The sequence below is a fragment of the Hemibagrus wyckioides genome, linkage group LG18 (assembly GCF_019097595.1).
Source record: "Hemibagrus wyckioides isolate EC202008001 linkage group LG18, SWU_Hwy_1.0, whole genome shotgun sequence".
NCBI classification, from domain to species: Eukaryota; Metazoa; Chordata; class Actinopteri; order Siluriformes; family Bagridae; genus Hemibagrus; species Hemibagrus wyckioides.
The window spans coordinates 4,656,433-4,683,547 of NC_080727.1; the positions used below are offsets into that span (position 1 = coordinate 4,656,433).

The following is a 27,115-nucleotide window of genomic DNA, read 5'->3' on the forward strand; positions in this document are numbered from 1 at the left end:
ATCCAAAAGAATATGACTATTAATCCAAGCGAATATGACTAGATTAAATCCAGATCCAGAGATTTGACCATGAACACAAAGCAGTAGAAAAAAAATGAATCTTTTATAAAAATGAATCAGAAAACGAATCATCTATCCATCCAGGCTAATCAGAGTTCAATACATGTCTTTGGACTGGAGAAGGAAACCCAGAGGAAACCCCTGAAGCAAGAAAAGAACAAACTCTGTGCTCACAGGGCGGAGGCCTGGAAAATATCGAACCCCAAACACAGAGGTGCGAGGCAAACTTACTAACCCCTAATTCACCATTCAAGTTTTAAAAACCAGCAGATTAAAAGGAATCAAATGAGTCAGAAAACTGAACCAGTTTGTTTGAAGATAAATCAAAGGGGGAAGAAAAACTAAAACAAAGAATAAACCAGGAATTTATATGTGCATGTGTTTCTGCTGCCCGTCCTGCAGACTAAACCCAACCCACATCCCTCTGAGCACAGTCTTATGACTCAGATATCCAAATCTGTTCTCACACACTGGCCCCAAATGCCTGAGTAACACTGTAAACAACACACTCTCCGATCAGTCCTCTAAATCAAAACTTGCAGGAGAAAAAACAGCTTTGGTCCAGGCTTTGCTTTCTCGTCATCGTAACATGTCAGTCAGCGAGAACGTTCTGTTCGGGCACAGCTGCTCACTGAATCCTGCAACCCTGAAACCTTAACACGAGGGGTGAAAATAGAAGCGGATAAGAAGAAGCCGGTTAAAAGCGGCTCCTCTTTAGCCTTGATGTCTTAATGATTAAAACTGTCTGGCCAAAAAAAGTGCGATGAATATGTAAGAAAGGTCAGGAGCAAGCTTTGTGACACAATGTGTGAACGACACCCTGATAGAAAACCTATGCTAAAGCGACAAACTGGTTCCAGCATGGCAGCCACAACCCAGTTCTCATAGCTGATGCTTGTATGTTTGGAGGATTTACAGGCGAGATATAGACACACCCAGCTTACACTGGCTTCTGAATGCACTATGCAAATATTACAGATGTGAAACTTTCTGCTTATCCCATCACAGGTTCTTTCATTTTCCCTTCTTTTATCAGAATTTATACTGATTTTTACTGATTCTTCTACTGCGATGTCCGTGGTAGCAACAGTAAATCTGTTTGTCTGACCTGTTTCTTTTTCTCTCTCTCTCTCTCTCTCTCTCTCTCTCTTAAAGGAAGTGATGACTAACGCATGGCCCCTAGCACCACGCAACCAAACACACATGCTCTATGGAAAGTAAACAATGCAAGAATCAAGCAGCAGATTAAGACCTAGAGCTTTATAATAAACTTGTTGAGTACACATCATGTGAACCTCATACTTCAGAAACAGATCAACAAATTAGCAGTCGGTTGAACTGGTTTGTATGAGTGGACCGACCAGGAAGGTCCATCACATGTCAGTCTGGATGACTTCCCATGCCGGAAAAGTTTTTCTGCTCATAATATACATTAATATATCCTTGATTACTCGCTGCCTGTGCAGACGTCATGTCTGCATAAAGGTGGCTGAAACCTAGCTAATTACGTTTTTAGATAGCTACATCATATAGCAAAAGTAAAATATGTCGATATCAGAGTGCAATTTTCCAGTTAACTGAATAAACATATAGTCAAAGCCTCCTTTTTGTTCCATTTTTGTTCTACCCCATCATTCATCCATCATCATAAACACACCTTAACTTAAATTTTATTTTTACTGCCCCTCAGGGGGTTGCACAGGTTCTTACTCGCATGCAGCTCATACCTCTGCATGCCTGCAGAAGCTATTGGGCAAGCATGTAATCTTGCTTATGCGCTCACATGCCTGTGTGTTTGCACACAGAGACTCGTCACCAACATCTACCTGTTGTGTCACCTCCCAATTCCCCCACTAGCTAATATAGGGACTCGAAGACATCCAGACGTTTACTCGTTTACATTGCAGGTAGCTCAACAGGTTTAAGCCTTAAACATGCAGTAAACATGTAAGACCGGCTGTGTGCCATTAGTTCTGACCAGTTTGACCAGAGTTATGCCAATTCCATGTCGTCTTTTGACAGACGTTCTAATAATGTGATGTTAGGTTAGTACTGATTGACATCCAGAACAGCGAAAGCAAAGGATTTATACTGATAAGTAAAATAAGCAGCAATCCATGGAAAAATGTTTAAGGCTGGTTTTGGACACACAGCAGTTACAGCAGACGTTAACACAGGAAACCGCCCTGCAACAGATATGTCATTTTAACCAGCAACATTTGTAATCTATCACTCAACAGTTTTACCTTTTACTATAATTTTTTCTTTTTGAATGAAAATCAGTTCTCTTTCTTCTCCGCTCAAATCATTCCTGAACAACAAGGCACTGGCAAAACTTTGGCAAAAGTCAAAAATTGCAGCCATCACATTTTCCACGAACTGACTGCAGCCCATTTTGGCATGTATTCAGGCACAGAGAGAGAGAGATCAGGTTCAAAAGCAGGAAACCACACAACGTAGGGTGCTGTGAGTACGTACCATCTGGCTCCTGTGTTTGGAAAGACGTCCTTTCTGTGTGTCCTGACAAACTCGAAAGAATCAAAAAATCCTGTATGGTGTGACAACTCAAAGTATATACCTCACACACACACAGACATACACACTATAAAAACACGCCCCACCAAAAAAAAAAAAAAAAAAGAGGTCTCATCCTCCTCCTATGAAAGCCCTCCTTCTCCAGCTATGACGCTGAGCTTGAAAGCCTTCTCATTGGCTAAGAGGTGGGCATGACTGCCCTCTCTGAAAGCAAGCCAAGAAAAATAAGCAGATTATTTCAATATGCTACCACTGGATGAAGAGCACAGGATCGAAAAGCTCGTCGGGGCAGAAGCAATAAAGAAAGAACATATGGGATTATGTAGGTAGAAGATTAGACTCTGAGTCTGATTAGACTAAACTACAGGGGTTGTCTGACTTCTGCTCAGCTGGGTGTGACTCCTACAGTCACTGCTCTGGAATCTGAGCTAGGATCACAAAAGTCGTAGAGAGGCCCAGCCTTGCAACCTCACAACTCCACCCAGAAACAGAAAAAGAGAGAAAAACAAACAATATACACCAGAGCCTTGAAGGAAAGCTCATTAATAGAAACAGAACAGAAGGACTAAGACAGGAGAAGATGATAATAACGTTAAGATTTCTCGAAACAAGCCCAAACAAGGTTGAGTGTCAGGATTAATACATGAGAAACTCAAGGCTGTCATCAACATCAAAGAAGTGTTTAACTCACAGCTCGTGTACTTCCTGGTTTCTGATGCAAAAGCTTGCCAGAGCGTGTACAAGCCATTTCCTGTGACAATGCTGCCACCTAGTGTGTGACTGGAAAATGTGCAGGAGCTCCTTTTTACCATCACAATGATCTAATAATATTATGTTCAGCTTCTTGGTCAGGGTTGAGCTGAACTCCGAGTCACAGCTGAGGTGTCTGAATAGGACACAAATCCATTCATCCATCTATTTTCTGAAGCACTTTTCCTATGTAGGGGTGCAGGGAGCCTGGAGTCTATCCCAGGGGACTCAGGGTACAAGGCGGAGGACACGCTGGACACACACCCACTATCGAGTTTAGAGATGCCACTCAGCCTACCATGCATGCCCTTGAACTAAGGGAGGAACCCGCATCTTTAGAGGTGTGAGTCAAACCTGCTCCCTGCCCCATTCCCACACATATTCTCTATTCATATCGCACACTTAGGAGCAATTTTGCATCACAGATCCACCAGCATTGAAAAAGACTAAACATGTTTCTACAGAAATGGAATGACGCAACACTGACTCAGGTAAAGGGAATCGTATAACTCATTTGATTCATACACATATAACCTGTTCAGGCACGAAGTGAAAACAAAGAATAATAGAAGCATGCTGATTAATCATGACGAAAGGAGCGTCAGGATGCTTCACGCACCCTTAATAAGCATTTCTGTACAGTATGTCAACACCAGTGTGAATCGAACAACAATAAGCTGTTTATTAAATATACACATGCATGTGAAAGCTTGTGTTTTATCACATGCCAGAAAAGTGAAACGTTACCAAACCCTGCTTTATTACTTCACACGTGTTTTTACTTTTCATCATTACTCAAACACTGTATACATATTCTAATACCGTATATTTTTATGTGTCTACTGTTCACGTTTTTATGAGTAACAAATCATTTTCATTTGTGTTAGTATTTTTTTTTTGCACACATTATTCTGATGTATATTATTCGATATATATTATTTTAAATTGTTAAGTTGGAAATATTCATTTTAATTCACTGATCCATTTTCTAGTAATTTACTTTTCCAATCTATTATTTACTGCTCATTTATCTTGATTTTTAGAATTTTTATTTCATTTATTTTTTTTAATTGCTTACTTCATTTTTCCTCTTTCCTTCCATTTTTTCTTGATTTAAATTTCTTTATTTTATTTTTTTTTTATTTTATTTTTTTTCATTTTTTGCTATGTAAAGCACTTTTATCAGTTCTGTTATGTTTAAAAGGGGATATATAAAGAATTTATTTATTTATTTTCATTTTTTGTATTGATTTATTAATTTTTCTTTATTCATTTATTATTAGTAGTAGTAGTACATTAGTACATTTATGGGCACTTTCACTAAGGTGGATAAAAGCAACGATTGACACCCATGTTTTTTCCTAGTAAAGACAGTAAAGTAGATAAAGTGGGGTGATATATGGGGTCACATGACCCATGTGCCCCTCTTCACCAATACCTCCCCCAAATTCTCACGCTCTTTAGCTTGCTAAGAACACACCAGATCTGCCCTTGTTATTCTTGGTTGCTACCACTTTCTACTGAGACTTTCTACTGTACTTTAGTTCTACTTTAATATCTGAACAAAACAGTATAAATCCAAACTAGTACAAGAGAATAACTGGGTAAGCTAAAAACAAATTGCACTGGTCAGCTCTACCTCAGTCAATGTTGATCTCAATATTGTCACCAGATGTACATTACAGCATAATGGAATTCTTTCCTTCACATATCCCATCTGAGGAGGTTGGGGTCAGAGCACAGGGTCAGCTATGACCCCTGGAGCAGGGAGGGTTAAGGGCTTTGCTCAATTGCCCAGCACCAACCCAGACCTTCCGATCAACAACCCAGTGCTTTAACCACTTTAGCCACCACTGCCCATTTGTTTGAAACATATACATAGATAACGCTGGACAAAATCCCCCCCACAAAAAATACACACTCTTCCTAACCAGGATATGTTTCATTAGACAACTGCATACCTCTGCTGGTTATGTGGACAAACTGGAACGCATCCAAATGCCACAGATTCACATCAAGGCCTTCCAAACTAACCTAATATGGAAGATCCCAACACCACCATTAAGATTTGTAAGATAAAAGATACCACTAATTGCCCTATTATACCTATTTATCATCCCTGTCCTTATATGTTTGTAGGGTAAGGAGGAGATAACTATCACCGGACACGGTCTATGAGGATTTAGGAGCGAGTGTAGGGAGAAACAGTCACTTTGCAACCCTTGACAACCCTTATCATTTGACATGCGGGTTTACGGCCTCCACCTATTTACACAGCTTAAACCAATCAGATTCGCCAAAGGAGATATCAGTATCAAGGATGTATGATTACTTAGATGACATTTTTAAAAGATTTTGTTTCAGTTATGGTTATATAAGAACAAGAGAACAATGGGAATGTCTTTAATAAAGAGTTTAGATGAAAATAAAATGACTCTCTGACAAGGCATGTTGTGTCTGTGTTTTTAATTTTTTTTTTTTTTTCACCTAAAAATTCACCTAAAAAATTACCATTGCCTTTGGATTGGTTTAGGGATTCATTGGTGCATTTATCAATTTTAAGTTTAGATCCTGAATTTATAAATATTTATAAATCTTCATAGTTAGAATGTCTATTGTTAAAAGTGCTACGGAAATAAAATTGAATTGAATTAGACTCATTTAACAACCAAATAAGACCATAAATAAATAATTAAATAAACAAATAAATAAGTAAGTAAATTGATACGTAAATAAGTAAATAAATAAACAAATATGCTAATCATAAATGGAACCACGGTATATTATCTGTTACCAAGGGAATTTACAATTGCATCAAAATTCAAAATTTTGCCTTAGAAATTCTCATCAAATTAGCCGAGGCATAAATTACTATATCTATTATCAATGCAGATAAGAGTGTGTACACTGTGTAACTACAACAGCACTTTTCCTAGTGTGTAGTGATACTAAACTGGAGGCTATAAGCTTTCTTACTTGTTAAGTAACGTTAACCTGGTTGCTCCAGTGCAAACAAATTCTGATCGATTACATAATAATAGAAAGAGTAAAAAAAAAAGGGAACAATACACACATTTCTTTGTTTTATCAGACTCAACGTTCTTTTCTGTGCATGTAATCTGGAGCTCGTTTTATGATACTGTCAGACACAGAGGGACCTGGGAAGTTGACACCACCCCTAAAATACACAAAAGCCTTAAACCTTTGAACACAAGTGTGAGTACTGATGCTCATATAAACTTCACTGACTTTCTCATTAAACACACACACACACACACATTACCTATGCAAATATAAATCAAAAAGAAACAAACTATTGGCACCATCACTTCCGGTAGAAAATAAAATTTAAAAAAAGATATGGTGCTTTACTACGTATGAAAAACACAGTGATTTAGTTTGCTTGATGTGAAGATTTACAAATTTTGCATTTAAAAATACATCTGTTTAGAACCTGGTTATATTTAGCACTAGGGACCTGTTGTGCATTCTCAACTCTGTTTAGTGGCCAGCGGTAACACAATGTGAAGATTTCCAGCCGTCATGCCACCTTGAGATCATATATTAATCTGAGGCACAATAAAATGGCTCTGTGTGTGTAAAGGCATACGGATATTTTCAGACCCTGTAAGCGATCACGAGTAGCGTCTGCAGTTACTCAGTCCTTGACTATCCACTTTGACCGGACTGGAGCAGATAGAACTATAGAACAGATGCACCAGAGGAACATGTGGACATATTTGAATGTTTCTTCTGTTCACAAAAAACAAAAGTATAACACAAATGGGACAGGGTTAGGGATAAGGGTTAGGATTAGCAGTTAGGGTTAAGCGTAAGGGTTAGGGTTAAGCCTTGGAGTTAGGGTTAAGGGATAGGGTTAGGGTTAAGGTTTGGGGTTAGGGTTCAGGGATAGGGTTAAGGTTTGGAGTTAGAGTTGGGTGCTAGGGTTAAAGGATAGGGTTAGGGTCAAGGCTTAAAGTTAAGGTTAGGTGTTAGGGTTAAAGGTTAGGGTTAGTGTTAGGGTTAAGAGTTAGGGATAGGGTTAAGCATTAGGGGTTAGGGTTAGGGATAGTGTTAGGTTTAGGGGTAAGTGATAGAGTTAAGAGTAAAGTAAGAGTTAGTGACCAGAAAACTGCCTTGTTATCTTATCCTTGTCCTAAAGACTTGATCTCATGTTTTAGATTATTTAATGACGATAGGCATTTGTAGGGTTAATGATAGTCTTGCAAACTCTATATACACATAATAATAATAATAATAATAATAATAATAATAATAATAAACTGAACAGCATTTTTAGAGAAAATGACTTTGCCAGCTGAATAACCCGACTGTATAAATACTAAGTAAATAAATATGGCCCCTAACAAATATTATTTCACAAGCTACGCTGTCAAGTCTAGGATCTTTTCCGAGCTAAAAAAAAAAAAGTCATCTTATGCAGCTTCACTATTTCTATCTGCCTTAAAAACAAATCCCCTAATCATTTAAATCAATCATTACAAATCAAGAAATATTGTTGGAGTGATAGTGTTAAAGAGATCATGAACATAATGTTTGTGCCATGTTTCCATGGGGATGAAATCACTGGGTGCGAGCGGTTTGTGCTCAAGCAGAGCCAAGGAATGTGTTTGTATTTGTACAGCATTTAGAAGTGAGCTAAGAAACATCGGGCTGAGAAATCTGACAGTTTTGTTCAGACGGAAGCCGAGGCTAGAGAACACAAATACAGACGAGAAACCAATACCATCAAACTACGATAAAAGATATCAACATATAAGATAGAGCTTGGAGTTTCATATCTCACTAATATTAGTTTGCATGTTTGTACAGATCAGTTGTGCAGCATTGTTAGAGGAAAATAAGTTAAATGTCGATGTTTATAAGTGTTCAGAGTTCAACAAACTCGTGTGGCAACATGTTATAACGACGCAAATCTTATTGCTATCTTCCGGAAACTAATACCGGAGCACTGGGTGTAAGATAGGAGAGACTCTCATTATGGCATACTACTCCATTACACACACATTCACACTCGTTAACACCTAGGGGGCACTTTAAAGTAACCAATTCACCTACCAGCATGTTTTTTTGGACTGTGGATGAAAACTGAAAACGTAGAAGAAAAAGGGAAACATGGTAGAATCCATACAGATGTTAAAATGAGCTCAGGATCAAACCACAAAGCCCAGATAAGATGTATTGATTTGTATCAATACATGTAAGATTGTATTGTTTTGTATTTCCGTCATCCAAAAGACCTAGAAATGTATGTACAAATTCTCCCAACATACCAAATACGATAACTGATAATTCCCAACCCAAATGCTGAAAGACGTCTATGGATAATAATGCTAGGTGAGTGAAAACAACAGATGTTTTTTTTGACAATTATCGGTCATCGACAACGAGTGACTCAACGGAGACAATAAAATTTATTTTTTATTTTTTTACTTTATTCGTAGCTGTAAAGAAGCAGGAACATACGACCTCTTGTTTTTCTCTCACCTAACATTATTATCCATAGACATCTTTGGTCAGTGGGCAGTGGTAGCTCAAGTGGTTAAGGCTCTCGGTCGTTGACCGGATGATCAGGGTTCCAGCACCGCTAAGCTGCCACCAACCCAACCCACCATGCTCCAGGGGCGCTGCATCATGGCTGACCCTACGCTCTGACCCCAACCCCCAAGGATGGGATATGCAAAGAAAGAATTTCACTGTGCAGTAATGTGTATGTGACAAATAAAGACGTCTTAACTTTCCACATTTGGGAATTATCGGTTATATTATTGGTTTGTTGGGAGAATGGAAGCATGTCCAATTTTTACAGATATTTCTAGGTCTTATGGAAGAAGGAAATACAAATCAATTTGTCAACATCCAGATTTGCCACTGCTCTGGCCTGAAACTGAAACCTGCTTCAATCCAGGTTAGCAAGCCTTGTAGCATGGATTATTCTCCATTTTTGGTTAATCAATGCATCGTTAGCTATGTACTGTAGCGTACTAGAGAATAAATATTTGGAGTCTAATAATACAGCCTGGTCACGATTCTGATCGCAATGTTTGGATTGCATTCTGAAGTGGATTCTCAGAAAAATGACCCCACTAATTTGGTTTCTATATAATGACCAGTACGAAACAAAACAATCCAGAATAGTTACAAACTAAGATAGAATGCTGTAATTGTAAGCGTAATGTACTACAGTACAGTGAATGTATAGAATCTATACATAAAAATACAAGCATAGTCAGCATCTTCGTAGAAACAGAGCTCCAAATTGGCTAAATTGGCGATTTCGTTATGCTGAGCTCAGCACAATTTTCTTCCCCCAAATTCCTCCATTCATTCCCACAACATCATCTAGTGATTTGCCTGATTTAGTAGAACAATAGGAAATCTTCAGGAATTGAGTTTGGTCTCAGAACTTACACAGATGATATAATCAAGAGTTAAAATCCACTCACAGTCCCCTGATCTAATCGCTAATCTGAGCATTCAGGTCCTAATTATCCCAAAAGGTCTTTCATGTTCATGTCTAAACGATTATAAAAAAAATTGTAGAGCTGTCGGTTGTGTTATTCAAAATCTCTCAAGCGATGTTAACGTCTAGGTGGGGCCATTTATTGTATCTGGTATTTTTGAGACGAACGAATAGCCAAGAGCAAATCACATTAAATCTCGTACAGGAGACTAAAGGTTGAGCTTGATTTAAGTCTTTGCTTTAGCTCTGCTTGCTCTGTTATCGTGTCGACAGCAACGCCTGATGTTTAACAGACAACAGAGTGCAATGTGGGTAACGAAGATGTTCAGGCTCATGATTACAGAAGTACACAAACACAACATACCAGAGATCCAAATATAGAAAAAAATAACAATAGAAACAACATTAGTCGCATTCTATGTGTCTGAGACGGCATGCCTGAGGAGTTACAGCTGCAGGAAGCCCCTGAGTGATAAGGAACCCCAACATAAATATGTGTGTGTGTGCAGCTGTAAAAACTATCCTCAGAGCATTTTCATAACCTGGAATAAAGTAAGACAATAAAATCGGATCAAAATCACTAAGCCTTAAAGATATTGCTTGTGAAAGCCAAGTGAATTAATATAAAAGCATTTCCGTTTTCATTTCCGCAAAACAAACGTGACCTGAGATAAAAATATATAAAATCAGTATGCGGCAACGTTAAAGCTGTCACGTTTATTGCTGTACAAATTCTCTTAGTGATTTGTTATTATATCTGACTTTTTTTAGGTAAGACGTGAGATGCGGTCGTTAATCGGTTCCCCGATTCACTCAATTCATAAATTCACCACTTTTGTATACTTTAAATGAAATCTGCACACTCAGCATCATGCCACACTCCTGTAAACAAGCAAGGCATTTAAAGCACACAGGTTTAAGTCATAGCTCTGTACAAATCTGGAAAGTTTTTCCCAGCATGCTCGTCACATTCCATTACTCCTCCTCTTCAAGACCTGGCTCCGAGCCAGAGCCTTCTCCCTTTCACCCTGCCCTTTTTTGTGATTGTGTAAATGTGTAACAGAAATGCAACAACACTGAGACTGACAGACATAAGAAATCTCTGCTGTTCACTTTAACCAAACACACCACACACAAACACATGCACTGTGTACTAACCTAGAAACCAAGCACACACACACACACACACCATGCGCTGCACTCACTCAGACCTCAGAGACATAATATCCAGTAAGAGTGACCTGTTGCTCCACGGAGACATCCTGCAGGGCTGAAGAATCCTGTGTTCCGCGAAACCAGCTGATAACTTGCCCCATGTTTGCTGCCTGTCTGTCTGTCTGTCTGTCTGTCAGTGTGTGTGTGTGTATGTGTGTGAGTGTGTGAGTCTCCACTGTCTACTCCTCTCAGAGTGACAGCATGTTCCAGGCGCTGGGAGAAGGGGGAGGAGAGGAAACGGAAAGAGGTGGGCTTAGGGTGAAAAGGGGGCAGGGCCATGAATCTGAAATAGCTTACACACACACACACACACACATGTGGTGGGCTAAATTAGGAAACTTTGATGTTTTTTAATAGATCTGGGAAGGCAGAGAAATAATGAGTGAGAAAAATAATGTAAATTAATCTTGGGGCTTTGATAATGATGCATAATTATCGAAAAGATTGTGCTCCTTTTGCCAAAGTGACACTAAAATCTCAGCTATAGATGTGACATGTTATTGTCGTTTTTTTCACACAATTCAGTGGGGAAGAAAATTTTCCTCTCGTCAACATGCCTGAAAAAACTGACAGGCTCAAAATATTTTTTTCCGTATTGTCCCCCTCACACAAATAGAGGAAATGTCGAAAAGCACAGGCTGCACAAGACAAGTGCACGAAGATCCGACCGGTGAGAAGAAAGCGCACGTTGTCCTCCTTCCTGTGTGAACATGGGCGTGAAGTCTTACCTTCCATTCCTCTCCTCTGACACGAGGTCATTTTCTCTGAGCCAAACAGACTAGCAATAAACATGTGTGGGAACTAAAACCTGCTTCATAATGGCATATAAATCTCTAATACAAACCCAGTGCAACTTATATAACTGGGAGCAAAGTCCAGTGTATTGTGGCAATTATCCCTACAGCTATCTTCTGGGTGGAGGAACATTTGGTTGCACGGTATGAGCAATCTGAATACAGTGTGTATCGCTACTTAATGAAGGGAGTTCCCAAGACTGTAACTGAACATTCCACCAGTCAAATAAGTTATCTATGAACACTGATTGTAGCCTCGTGCTGCCGAATGCTTCGATCTGATTGGTAGTTCAGACAATTCAGACAAAGAAAGATAGATAGATAGATAGATAGATAGATAGATAGATAGATAGATAGATAGATAGATAGATAGATAGATAGATAGATAGATAGATAGATAGACATATTTTAGATCATTTATCGGTCTATAGTTCCCTATACAGCTGTGAAACATCTGTAAATCAAGTTAGTTCCTGTTATCACTTACATTATAACAGCTATACACAGCTGTGCATTCGGAACAAAAAGCTGCAGCTTGTTGTGTTACCAAGAAACCAGAAAACTCTCATTTCACAATATATGAAAAAGAAGGATGCGGACAATAAAGATTCATTCCACAAATTTATGTTAAATTAAAAAATGTGTCTTCAAAAACAATTGCTCTATTAACAAGCAATCATGTATTAAATATTCCTAGGTGTTATTTATGTCTTATCCATCGAAGTCGTCCCTGTGAATTAGCTGATATTATAGAAATGATATAATGTGCTAAAAGGACCGCATCGCTGTTCTGACCAATCAGATTCCAGAGCAACGTGGATTCATATTCCTCACTCTTGTAACTCCCTATCCTGTTCGTATCACTGTAGCTATGAACATTGCATAGTTCTAACTCCAGCAATGGCGTCGGTAGATCCAGCACTGACAACCAGATTTAAAGGAATGAGGATTGACTTGTTTATGTTTTCGTTCACATACCTAAAAAAAGCCCACGCCCAAAAGCTGCAGCAAACATCAGACATGATCAAGTGATAAGTGGATACTGACTGACACACCTGAATGGAGGCCTGTTAAACCTGCTGGTCTTCGTGCTATACAAGTATACTGTGCTTTCATAACATTATTTATGAGACTTACGTTTACATCATTTCCATGTCTGGTATTTGGCAAGCGTCCTAATCTATAGCGACTTACATTTTTATCTCATTTTATACCATTGAGCAATTGAGGGTTGAGGGCCTTGCTCAAGCACCCAGTAGTGGCAGCTTGGTGGACCTGGGATTCACCGCCTTCCAAGCAGTAATCCAATGCCTTAACCACTAAGATACCACATCCCACTTAAATAAGCATATTTGCAGTGTGTCTGTATATAGATATGTAAAGCTATATACACTAACACATGTGTGCCAATGCCATGACCAAGACCTTGACCTGTCCTGTGCTCTGTATGTATGTGAGTGTCACTGAAAGAGGAGCTACTGCATGTACAGGGTATTTATAGTCGCACACAGGTCATGAGGACAGTCATGGGACAGGGCAGTACCATAAGTGTCCGCAATGTGTCCACAAGCACATAAGCAAAGGTACGCCCTAATAATATCGAGACCAAAGGCTATGAAACATATATGTACCTGTTCAAATTTAACTGGGTGTTTTTTTTGTCTCTAAATTGCCAGGACGAGAGGATAAGTGAATTCCCACTATGCACTGTGGTTAATCACTCTGATCTCACCGGTGTTCCACACCAGAAAAAGCTCGTTCATGACGATCATGACAGTAAAAATCTTTACACGTGATAAGTTTTCACTGATTATTTTTCAGACGCCGCACCCATAAGACATCTTCAGTCACGCAAAACCTTCACGCCTTACCAGCGGTGCATGTTCCCATAACCATGCCATGCACGCTAACTACAGCATTCACTGAACATCTGCAGATTTTATCCACAATCTGCATTCTTTTAATAACCTACACACAAAATGAAATATTTCACTTTCTAATAATATTTGCGCATCTTTTAAATCTTATGTTTAAGAAGGAGAGCGAGAGTATATAATATAGCACTGCTGCCTCACAGCAAGAAGGTCCTGGGTTCGAACCCCGGGTTCGAACAGGCAGGGGCCTTTCTGTGTGGAGTTTGCATGTTCTCCCCGTGCCTGTGTGGGTTTACTCCGGTTTCCTCCCAGAGTCCAAAAACATGTACATTAGGTTGATTGGTAATTCTAAATTCCCTATAGGAGTGAGTGTGAGTGTGTGTCTGTCTATAGGTGTGGCCCTGTGATGGACTGGTGACCTGTCCAGGGTGTACCCTTGTAATTAGGAATAAAGTGTGTATAGACAATGGATGGATGGATAGTTCCTATTAGTAACTAACTTATCTCACAGATGGTCCACAATATTTAATAAAACCTTACTGTAGAAGGTGTTTTATTGTAATAAGTAATAAAATGCCGTATTGCTGTGGCATAAGAGAAATAAAACATGTCTAGGCCGAAACACCACGTGGCATTGTTAAAACTGTTTTCCTAAGTTTAGAGAAATACAGCTACTACAGTGTGCTTCAGGAAGAAATACACAAGTTGAAACAAAAAAGATTTACCGGATATCCTGAGCAATTTATTTCAACAATGAGGGTCAGTGCGAGTCTGTCTGGGCTTGGTGGTTCCACATGAACAAAAAATACAGTCAAGAACAAAATACAGTAGCTCAAAGGCAAGGCTTGTGAATCAGAATCGCTTTAAACAATAGGCTGATGATATTACGGGAATATTTCTGATTAAATTTAACATTGCACTTACTAATCTAATTCGAATATGAGATGCTGTGCAGACCTGAGAGGCATTTCTGGTTTTGGGCTGATTTGAAATTACTCGTTGTAGATGTAATAATAATAATAATAATAATAATGTCACCACCCTGTTGCTGATTATTACATTCCTATGCACCAAAGTGTTTTTCTTTATTCTGAGTTTCCTGCATGCAGTAACACAAAGCCCAGAAAATATCCTCACACCGCTTCAGAACTATGAATCACTGTGTTTTTTTAATTTGGCTTGCTATAGAGGACATGTTCTCACAGGCATTTTTTTACTCATTACACCGACTTTTATAAGCCAGACCAGTTTTTAGGGTTTCTACATAATGAATGTGGGAATTAAAGTTAATGACTTGTGTGTATTGTAACTGTAAGTACTCATGCATACTTAAGCCCATTGTTGACTGATTGTCTAAATGTTTCTAATGGCCCTTGCTGTAGTTTTATTATTATGATGATATTAATGGAAGTTCAATCAAACACTGCTCGGTCAGATATCTATGAGATTTTGTACAGTAGATGGAGATGTATTCTAATAAAATAATGCGACCAGGATTGTTGGTTGATCTGATTATTTTCCTAATCGAACCCATCAAACCCAGATACAGACGGTACGTGCTACCTTCGTGCCATTTCCATCTCTAAATCCACATATGTCATTATCTTTAGGTAGTTATCATGGCTTTTGTGTAGGTTTAGAGATCACCGTGATTACCGTGATTGAAATTTCTGATTTCTCAGAAAACACAGAACCTTAATGTACCCGAAATTGCGACGTATAACTAAAACGGCCAGCCTGATCTCCACCTCAGACTTGAGACGTGAGACGTATGCTGGAGACAGAGACAGAAAAATGAAGAGAATATTAAACGAAAGAAAGTAAGAAAGAAAGGTGCATGAACGTGTTAAGAAATCATTACAATTCCACCAACCTGTTTTTCACGATCAATTCACATACATTTACTCGACTGAGGGTGAGGTTTGGATTTCGTTAGAATGCCACCATAATGGGGTTAACATGCAAATTGATTTGGCAAATGTGAGAATGGATTCTCCTTACGGGGAAAAATACTTTTTCTTATCTTTCTACCTTTCTAATCTACTCTAATATGCGGTGGTTTAAGATAAATAATGCGAGAAAGACATCCATTTAAACAAACCTAGCACTGGATTTAATTCGATATAATACTACAAACAAACAATACTAAAGTAAGCTTCACGTGTCTATTACGCTAAGCTTTAAATACCAAGATGATCTTGTTTATATTGTTCCATTCGTTAACCACATCCTCATTGTAAACCCTCACCTAGGGTCACTTGCTTTACTATAGAATAGGAAGTCAGCTATTCAAGTTCTCTCTCTCTCTCTACTGCAGACACCTCAAATTCAGATAACTCAGACCTTACTACGAATGGTTTATAAAATATGAAGTAAAACTTCTTGTTTGGTTGGTTTTTTGTTTTGGTTTGTTCTTTTTTTAGAAGCCTACCCACCCAGACTTGAATTCGAGTTATTTTTACTTATGACTATTCGACAAAATCCAGCTTTAACCCTTGTGTTCTGGTTGTGTACTGATTAAAAGATTCTGACTAAATAAAATGACCAAATTTGAATAAGAGGAACAATAAAGACAAGAAAAAACTTTTCAACTTTTCATGCCTGTGGATCGTCTGCTGTATGTTTTCTACAGTAATATGTAATGTTACTAAACAAAGAAATGCCCTGGTGGGGTCAGGTACATGGCCATGGACTTGTAGAGATAGTGAATGATTATGTTTAACGAAAAGAATGCTTCAGTGGAGCTCAGGTGGGTTGCCAGATTGGAAGTTTAAAAAAAATTTCTTCCTTTCTTTCTTCCTCTCATTTCTTTCTTTACTTTAACGATATGCAGGATAAACAGGATATGTGCAACTATCAGAAATACACTTAGGCTAAATAAAGTCTACTCTGGAAATAAAATACAGGAAGTGCAGTGTCACTGTGAGTGCATGAATAAGAAATCTACAGGGAATGAGAATACATTTCTCAACACTGACAAAGTCATAAGCTTGTGCGATGCGTTTGCGTTTACGATTTCGTAATTGTTTCACGTCTCTTGAACGCTGCATGCCAGACAGCTACACGCCCCGTTAAACATGCGTAAAGTTTTGCTCTGAGGCTTTTCTCAGCGTTTAAAGCTGAAAACTTAAGCGACAGGCTGGAAATGACTTACCGTCTTAGTCCAGTAAGCAGCGTACGCCATTGAGACACCGATACCAGAGACGGAGATGAAGAAAGAAAAAGACGGAGGAGGAGGAGATGCCGTCTAATCTTCCAGACTAGCGCAGAAGCAGACTTGTCTTCGACCGTCGCATTCCACTTTTGCCACTCCCGTCAATGTGCTGATTAGCCAGTGCTCTCTGTATTAATGTAATGTTTTCTTTAATCCCTGGGTCGTCTACAACACTGTCCCCCGGCCAAACTGGCACTGCAGTCTGGTTTTACCCTGTAGTTATGTTTTACTCACCACTTTCTGGTTGCGCAAAAACGCACTCACAGTGGGAGTGTGAGTTTCAGGTCATAACCTACCCTCCTAATAAAGTGTCAGCTCAGCTACTACACACACACACACAAAAAAAAACCCCACCTGCATGCATACCTTGACTTTCTAAAGACTATAAAGTATGCAACATCTTTGCACGTGTTTACCTTAAAAATGTTGGACATGTATACCTTATCTTGTCGCATTTACACACCATCGATTTGGAGATGCCCATCAGTCTATAATGCAGGCTATGGAATGGGGAAGAAAACCAGAGGAAACCTCAAGAAAGCACAGAACTTTGATTTTAAGCCCCCAACCCTGGAGGTGATCATCTTAAACACGAAGCCACCATTTCCCCAGTGCTAAATGATCACAGACATTGTTTAATTTGTATAATACTATGTATAGGTGTATATGTATATAACGCGAACATGCCAAACACATTTCATGCACATTTCACATTTCATTTCATTTCATGTCACCATTTCCCCAGTGCTATATGATCATAGACTAAATCTTATCTGTTGTGGTTTGGGTGATAGGGCAAAAAAAAAAACATTAATACTGGGATGTGGTAGTTTAGTGGTTCAGGTGTTGGATTACTGATTTACTGAGTTGCTCAGGATAGGGATATGGCCAGAAATGTAAACATCTTGATACTTGACCGTTTTTTCAATGCACAGTTGTTTCATATATCGTTGTACATAAACCACTTTTATGTGCAATTCCTGTTAAAATATATTACTTTAAACAGAATAAACCATAATTTAGGGCACTTTTCTTGTTCAGCTCAGTGGTACCTCAGTGATCATATATATATACATACAGTGGCGGGCCGTGCATTTCACACCTAGGCCTTCACTGGTGTCCTTCCTGAATTAATCCACTTCTATACCATCATTATGATGCCACCATGGGTGTCGCTAGGCCATTTTCTACTCAGCCCTCCCAAAATTCTACGATTCTCTATGAACTGTACACAAATTGGTGATCGCCTCATATGAAAACGGCAGCAGACCTTCGGCTCCTCCCCGTCTTTCAGCGCGTTCTTCAACCCGCAGACCGCGGCATAGCAGAGCGAGGATCAGAGGACAAGTGTGTGTGTGTGTGTGTGTGATCAGGAAGACTCGTATTTGGCTTGTTCAGTACTCAAATGTTATACACATCTATGCAATACAGTGGAATGCTACAATAAGTTTACCATCCTACCCTGTTAGTCCACCCTTTATTTATTTATTTATTTATTTATTTATTTTTTACTATTATACCCTCATTGGGGGCTAGCCCCCCTTAAATGAAAATTCTAGAACCGCCCCTGGACACCATGGCAATAGATACTAATCAACCGTTAAATAGCAAAATTAAAAAAGAAGTTAGTCTACAGTATTTCACACCTCACAAGTAATAGTCCATTTTATTACGGTTACTTTTCTCAAAAAAGACATTCTTGATGATGTTTGCAGAAAAATTGCAATCTCCAGAGGACGCAGCATCCGAAATGAGACCCAGCGAATATAGAAACATATGTGCGGTTCACTGCCTCTGACTACTTCAATTATCCAATCAAAGGATGCTAAATTGCTGACATAATCGTAAGCCTGCTAGATGGCCCCAGTGACGCCAAATCGAAATCTGATTGGTTAAGGTAACAATTTCAGTGCCACTTATTTTAAGCTACGGGCGCCTGCATTATTGATTCTGAAGGCCTTAAGGCAGATTTCTTTCACCCTGGCAACACATGATGTCAGCCACTAGCTGAAATATGATTGGATAAATACTCTTATCATTAAATATACACTACTGGAAGCAGCGCAACCGAGAGAAAAGCTATGAAATGTAGAGAAATCACTAAGTCCGCCCCTGGTAGAGAATAGACTATTGGGAATAATTTAATAAACATTCATGGTAAAATATATTAAATATATTAAAATGCAAGTCAGTGATTCAGATCACTGCTGTTTAGGCCAGCATATATATACCTCAGCAGTGTATTGTGACACAATATTAATAATGATACTGATGATATTTTATCATGTTATTCAGATATGTAATTCATTCATTCATTCATCAAGCATTTACACCCTGATTATTAAATTCACTATTGACTGTTTCAATGAGTGCCGCATTGCTGTACATAAGCTACAAGTTTATCCTGTCGAGCCATATAGTTGATTGAGCTGTTGTGCAAGAAAAAGTATCGCAATACTCACAGACATCTGGACGGTAAACTCTTTAATGCAAAACCCTTAAGGGGTCATCCGTTGGAAGGCATTTAACCCTTAAAAGACTTACATACAGAAACCTATACAGTAACTAAGTAGTTTGCTATTAGAAATCTTCCTAAAATTTAAAAACGAAACAATAATGTTCACTTGTTAATAATCTAATATTTTCTGGTATAAAACATGTTTGAGGAATAAAAGCATCTTTGGAGTGGTGTAAAGCTGAGTAATTGTTAATTATTTTCCAATTACAGGATGTTTTATTCCTCTTAAACCACAGAAATCTTCAGGCAATTATAATTAGTTTAATGTTGTCAAATGTGGATTAAGTTATTCCTTGTTATTACTTAGCAATAGGAACATTAGCCTTTATTTTATTTTAGGTAACCTGAGAAACACACAGCTTGTCATGCCACTGAGACTTTCACATGGTGGAAACCTTTAACAGCTTTTATCTCTGACTATTACAAATCCCTGACACTGGAGACTCCTTTCATAAATAAACGTTAGTTAAGTATTTCATCAACAATTCAGTGACTATATTAGAAATGGTAACAAGAAAATGAATATACGTCTGTGTATGTGTGTACTGCAGCCATGAGTGTTATCAGAGCTGTAATCATTATGAATGAATCAACGGCTTCCGATCAATCGGATTCGATTCACTAAATCACTCTTATAACAATACTGAAAATACCTCATAAATGTGACATATTTATTATAAGACTGTTAATATATTTTCACCACGCCCATACTACGGTACCGAATTAGCTCATACAGTATTGATTTAACACCAACAAACACCTACAGTGTTAAATAAACTCTAATCATAGTGAATCTATTCAGACAAGAATAGTTTAGTGAATAATGAATCAACTCTGACACTACTACAGGGAAAAATGGTTAAAGTTAATTCACAACACAAGACATGTTCATTCAGCTCTGTGAATGTTTCTGCGCGTACACTATGGCTACACATTAAGAAAGCTGGAAGTGTAATGGGTTAAACCAGTCCACTGAGCATGCCTGGAGATCCTGAGTGTGTGGCGCATTTCAGTTACATACCTCGCTGGACTTTTTCTTTCGTCCGTGAGACCTCTTTCTGCCTGGCATGTTGGTGTTGTAGTCGTTCAGAGCTCCTTTGGTGGAATCTGCACTTTCTGGAGGGGGCTTTGTGGAATTATTGCTTGCTCCTCCTGCTTGAAGTATGCGTGTTATTGAACCGAGTCAGTGCCAGAGGCTGCCCAGAAAAAAAAAAAAAAGAGTGAAGGAATGAACAAACAGTGCTAATGCTGTGTGAAAGTTTCCTTTGCAGCTGCAGCTGTGGATGTGTGTTATTCAAACATTATATATAAATATATATATATATATATATATATATATATATATATATATATATATATATATATATAGTACTAGTCATTTAATAGTCATTTGTCTAGATCTTACAGATAAGATCTATATAGCATAGTACAGTGATTTGTGCTGATCATACAGATGTGTATATAGTAGTACAGTGAATTGTGCTGATCATACAGATCTGTATAAAGTAGTACAGTGAATTGTGCTGATCATACAGATCTGTATAAAGTAGTACAGTGAATTGTGCTGATCATACAGATTTGTATAAAGTAGTACAGTGAATTGTGCTGATCATACAGATCTGTATAAAGTAGTACAGTGAATTGTGCTGATCATACAGATCTGTATAAAGTAGTACAGTGATTTGTGCTGATCATACAGATTTGTATAAAGTAGTACAGTGAATTGTGCTGATCATACAGATCTGTATAAAGTAGTACAGTGATTTGTGCTGATCATACAGATTTGTATAAAGTAGTACAGTGAATTGTGCTGATTATACAGATCTGTATAAAGTAGTACAGTGAATTGTGCTGATCATACAGATCTGTATAAAGTAGTACAGTGATTTGTGCTGATCATACAGATCTGTATAAAGTAGTACAGTGAATTGTGCTGATCATACAGATCTGTATAAAGTAGTACAGTGAATTGTGCTGATCATACAGATTTGTATAAAGTAGTACAGTGAATTGTGCTGATCATACAGATTTGTATAAAGTAGTACAGTGAATTGTGCTGATCATACAGATCTGTATAAAGTAGTACAGTGATTTGTGCTGATCATACAGATCTGTATAAAGTAGTACAGTGAATTGTGCTGATCATACAGATCTGTATAAAGTAGTACAGTGAATTGTGCTGATCATACAGATGTGTATATAGTAGTACAGTGAATTGTGCTGATCATACAGATGTGTATATAGTAGTACAGCAATTTGTACTGATAACACAGATGTGCATATAGTACTATAGTCATTTGTGTAAATTCTGCCGATCATACAGATGTGTATATAGTAGTACAGTGAATTGCGCTGATCATACAGATGTGTATGTAGTACTATAGTGATTTGTGTAAATTGTGCTGATCTTACAGATGTGTATATAGTAGTACAGTGATTTGTGCTGATCTTACAGATGTGTATAAAGTACTACAGTGATTTGTGCTGATCTTACAGATGTGTATAAAGTAGTATAGTAATTTGTGCTGATCATACAGATGTGTATATAGTACTATAGTCATTTGTGTAAATTTTTCCATTCATACAGGTGTGTATATAGTACTATAGTGATTTGTGTAAATTGTGCTGATCTTACAGATGTGTATATAGTAGTACAGTGATTTGTGCTGATCTTACAGATGTGTATAAAGTAGTATAGTAAATTGTGCTGATCATACAGATGTGTATATAGTAGTACAGTGAATTGTGCTGATCATACAGATGTGTATATAGTAGTACAGCGACTTGTACTGATCACACAGATGTGCATATAGTACTATAGTCATTTGTGTAAATTGTGCCGATCATACAGATGTGTATATAGTAGTACAGTAAATTGTTCTGATCTTACAGATGTGTATATAGTACTATAGTCATTTGTGTAAATTTTTCCATTCATACAGGTGTGTATATAGTACTATAGTGATTTGTGTAAATTGTGCTGATCTTACAGATGTGTATATAGTAGTACAGTGATTTGTGCTGATCTTACAGATGTGTATAAAGTAGTATAGTAAATTGTGCTGATCATACAGATGTGTATATAGTAGTACAGTGAATTGTGCTGATCATACAGATGTGTATATAGTAGTACAGCGACTTGTACTGATCACACAGATGTGCATATAGTACTATAGTCATTTGTGTAAATTGTGCCGATCATACAGATGTGTATAAAGTAGTACAGTAAATTGTTCTGATCTTACAGATGTGTATATAGTACCATAGTGATGTGTGTAAATTGTGCTGATCTTACAGATGTGTATAAAGTACAATAGTGATTTGTGTAAATTATACTGATGTTACTTACAAGGGGTGCTGGTGGCACAGTGGTAGGTTTCTTGCCTACCATGCGGAAAGCCCGGGTTTGATTCCCAGTCTGTGCCCACACCCCAGCCACTGGATGCAGTGTCAGTCCCAAGCCCCGATAAAAATGGGAGGGTTGCATTGGGAAGGGCATCTGGTGTAAAAGATGTTGTGCGGACCAGTTGGTCCACTGTGGCGACCCCTCACACACATAGGGAGATGTGTGTAGATAGTGCAGTAGTGATTTGTGCTGATGTTACAGATGTGTATACAGTGATTTGCACTCATCACACAGAAGGCTATGAGGCTCATTTCCAGCCACAGGGAAAAAAAGTGTTAGAACAATGGGTTAGAGTCTTATGAAAACAAAGCCACTTCTCAATCTCCTCTTTTCCAGTCATTAAAGCAGACCCTACAAGGGTTAAGATCCTACAAAAAACACAATTCAAGAACCATAAAACCATGTACTCCTTCCGTAGAGTTCTTATCTCTGTGGTTCACACTCCCACTTTTGGCCTGATTCCATAATAACATGAAGTTGCTAATGACTCAGTGGGTGTGTCGCACAAACTCGCCCTCTCTACACTACAAAACCTTTCGAAACATTTTTTTTTTCAGCTCACTTCAGAATGTTTGACTTTGCTGTTCACTTTCTCAGAACGGTTCAGTAATAATGAATGGATGGAAGGATTGCAAAATATTTACACCTGAATGACAAATTAGAAAAGGTGTTTGAGGTGAAATGGTGCTCCAGAGTTGTGTTGCGTTTCAGGAGGTGAAGCAGATATGCCTAGTAAGTGTTGCACCAGTTTTCAGTAAATGCATTCACAACATGACACATCATCATTACTGAAGTTTGCAGTTTCAGCAGTAAAATAGCAGCAGACACAGGAAGAAAGCCCCAAAGAATCTGATCTTAGAATGACATCCTGTGATTATCAGCTTCCTTTGGCATCAGGTTTCCTGTTACAAATTTACATTTTAGTTTCTTTCATTTATTAATTTAGTTTCAATTAGCTAAACAGACGTAACCCTGTTACGGAATTAATGCTAATGCTCATTAGCATGGAGAAGAAAGCGTAACTAGCTAGCTAATTTAACAAACCAGTGTACAAAATCTAGCTAGCTAGGTTTATTTCTGCAAAACATCTGCTATAAATATCTCTAGGCCTATTTAACAAAACACCATTAGCTAACTGGCTAACTGAAAAACGAAATATATACACTACATACTAGCTAATATATAAAACATACCTACCACATTCCTAACTTATGCTTAACATAATTTAATAGACTTCTTTTTCTCTGAATTTTGAAGGCAATTGTTGCATTTTAAATGGGAGGCATAATTAGACACCTCATAATGTATGACTCAGTAACTCCAAAAATTACTTAAAAAACAACAGAGAAAAATATTTGAGAAAAGTATTTGACAATTTCTTCTTCTTCTTCTTTCGGCCACAGCGAATCATCTCTCTCCACCTATCACTGTCTTCTGCATCCTCAATACTTGTACCCACTAGCTTCATATCCTCAAAAGTATTTGACAATTAAATTTATAAGAAAAGGGGGGGGGTTCAATTTCACATATAGTAAAGTGCCAGCCTTAAAATAGTACTTAATTGGAGTAGCAAACAATTACACAAATATTTTCCATTTTTGCCGAGGATAGATTAACATTTTCCATTTAATATTAATATTAATATAATTATTATTATTATTACACAATAAACAACATATATTATTTTTATTATTGTTATTGTTGATGATGATGATGATGATGATGATGATGATAATTATAATATGATTATATTATGATGATGATGATGATGATGATGATGATGATGATGATGATAACGATATTTCTTTCTTTCTGTCTGTCTGTCTGTCTGTCTGTCTGTCTTTATCACCAACAGTCCACCAGGTGGCAGTGGTTTAATATTCTCGACTGTTATTGTCATTTCCAGATCCATCTAATGTAGGTGGCAGTATAGCACTTATCAAAAAAACACCCTTACCTCAGAAATATTCTGCAAACTATAGACTAGAAGATGATAGCCAGGGACCATCTTATTTCAGAAGATCTTAGTGTTGTCCAGTCCTGGTCCTAGTCTACATTATATGGGACTTATCTATATACAACAGGCTGTTTGGTTTACTGGTCTATTTTTTTTTTTTTATTCTCAGATAAATCCCTCTTTACCACAGAACAACCTGCACTACACAGACAGAGGGTGGTCATTTCCTATAAAGTAAATCCTATTGGGTTTACAGTGCATGAATTGAATGAATACTGATTTCAACCAACTACCCGCATTTTTTCTTTACTAGTAAAGTAATGATACAGTTCCTAGTAGGAATTGTTTTTGGGCTCATTTGTTGCCAAATTAGTTTTTCTGGTTCCTTGGACCAGAATAAAATAGAAAAATAAATGAAATTAACCAAATTTCATACCACACAAACAGACCATTAATAGAAACTACACCTAGGCTTTTATAATATTACTTACATTTATCATATTTTTATCATGTCACAGGGCCATATAACACAAGAAAGAAAAGCATGTGATTAATAGAGGAGAGAGGGTATGCCATTTTTCCCATCCAGATAGATCAGTTAAATTTACCCCAGACGGTTGTGGCAACATGGGGGAAAAAATCTCCTGATGACAGTGTAAACACTTATAAGTGTATTTGATTCCAGATATCATGAGGTCTTCTTCTTCTTACATTTTACAACATTGTTTATGTACATTTAGCAGACACCCTTATCCAGAGCAACTTCCATTTTTTATACAATTAAGGGTTGAGCCTTGAGAGCCTTGAGAGTGAATCTCATTCAGCTCCCTATTTATGGGGAATAAGTATATTACACAAATAGGTTGGGGCACGGGATCAGTAAGGATCCTGGATCACTACACATTGGAAAACTGATGACTCAATTTTCTCTGAAATGGCAACCACCATTTTTTTCAGATGACTAGCTTTAGCAAATATGACGTCATTTCCAGGAAGGGAACATAGTGAGCCTTGATGTTTTCTGGCTTTTGTGGTGCATTGTGAGTTCCAGTTAGAGAGAGAGAGAGAGAGAGAGAGAAAGGGAGAGCGAGAGAGATTCAAATGGCTGACCATGTTCAGCACCCTGAACTACTACTGAACTGGGGAACTGATTGAGACTCACCCAGACTTCTTAACGATCAACTAACAATTTATTCCTTTAAATAAAAATAAGAGCCGTATAAATGGTGTGGTATCACACATAATTCTAACCTTATTTCCCCCAAAGGCCAGCAGATATTCTATCAAACACGTGCTCTAATTAAAATCCGACCCTGAGCGTGTTTATTCTGCAGCTCTCAGGCAGCGATGGAGAGTAGAGCTGTATGACTCATCCCCACGCCGGGTTGGAGAGCCGAGATGAATTCGACAAAGGGGTTCAAGAAGAAAGCCGTCAAGCAGGCTGACAGTACAGAGTGGAGCCCTTTTGGCCCGCTGATCCCATTGTGGCACGGTAATTGCTGGATACACTGGATAAGTGCAAGGTGCAGTGCATCACAATCTGTGGCTCTGATAACATTCAGCTACATAAAGGCGATGGAGGCTACAGCAGTGCGTGTCAACAGCTAGAGCCTTTATTGGTGTGTGTAGTCCTTCACAACACAGATAAGAAGCCAGCTCTTGGCATTTCATTCACTTGATTTCTAAGCACTGTTGTGACGTCTACTCACCTCAGACTGATCATGGGCTATGTTTAGAGCTAAAAAATGGATTTTTTTTCTCCTGTTTTCTTGTGTCCTTGTTGATCATTGAATGTTTTTGTCATGTCTCACTTCACAGTGGTGGTTAATATGAAGCTCATATGAATGTAGACACTCAGGACTTCAAGAATCTGTAAGTTTCTTCCACATGAATGTTCAAATCCTCAAAGTAAATGATGATATCAAACCATTTCTGCTTTGTGGGATGAACTAAGTGTTTCTGTGTGAAGTTTGCATGTTCTCCCCGTGCCTGCATGGGTTTACTCCGGGTACTCCAGTTTCCTCCCACAGTCCAAAAACATGTACATTAGATTGATTGGTAATTTTAAATTGCCCATAGGAGAGAGTGTGTGTGTGTGGTTGTCTGTCTATATGTGTGGCCCTGTGATGGACTGGTGACCTGTCCAGGGTGTACCCCTGCCTTTTGCCCAGTGTGTGCTGGGATAGGCTCCAGCAGATCCCTGTGAACCTAATTAGGAAAAAATGGGTATAGAAAATGGATGGATGGATGGATGGATGGATGAATTAAGTGCTGGTTCATAAGCATCTAAAATTTGATCTTTAACCAC

The 27,115-nt window shown here is 38.1% G+C and overlaps 1 protein-coding gene across 41 annotated transcripts in view; it reads right to left on the bottom strand.

Annotated features, from left to right (window-relative positions):
- Positions 1-20,627, bottom strand: part of cast (calpastatin) — a 50,237-nt gene extending 29,610 nt beyond the window's left edge. For 18 of the 41 annotated variants that reach the window (XM_058416228.1, XM_058416219.1, XM_058416210.1 and 15 more), the window contains exon 1: positions 11,041-11,240. In XM_058416228.1, the coding sequence (XP_058272211.1) occupies positions 11,041-11,145 (105 nt within the window). In that variant the 5' untranslated portion in view covers positions 11,146-11,240. Of the gene's footprint in view, positions 1-2,538; positions 2,691-11,040; positions 11,241-16,866; positions 17,130-20,465 lie in introns of those variants that run through there. The other 23 variants (XM_058416237.1, XM_058416232.1, XM_058416221.1 and 20 more) reach the window with 14 other exon arrangements.
- Positions 20,628-27,115: the final 6,488 nt, after the last annotated feature.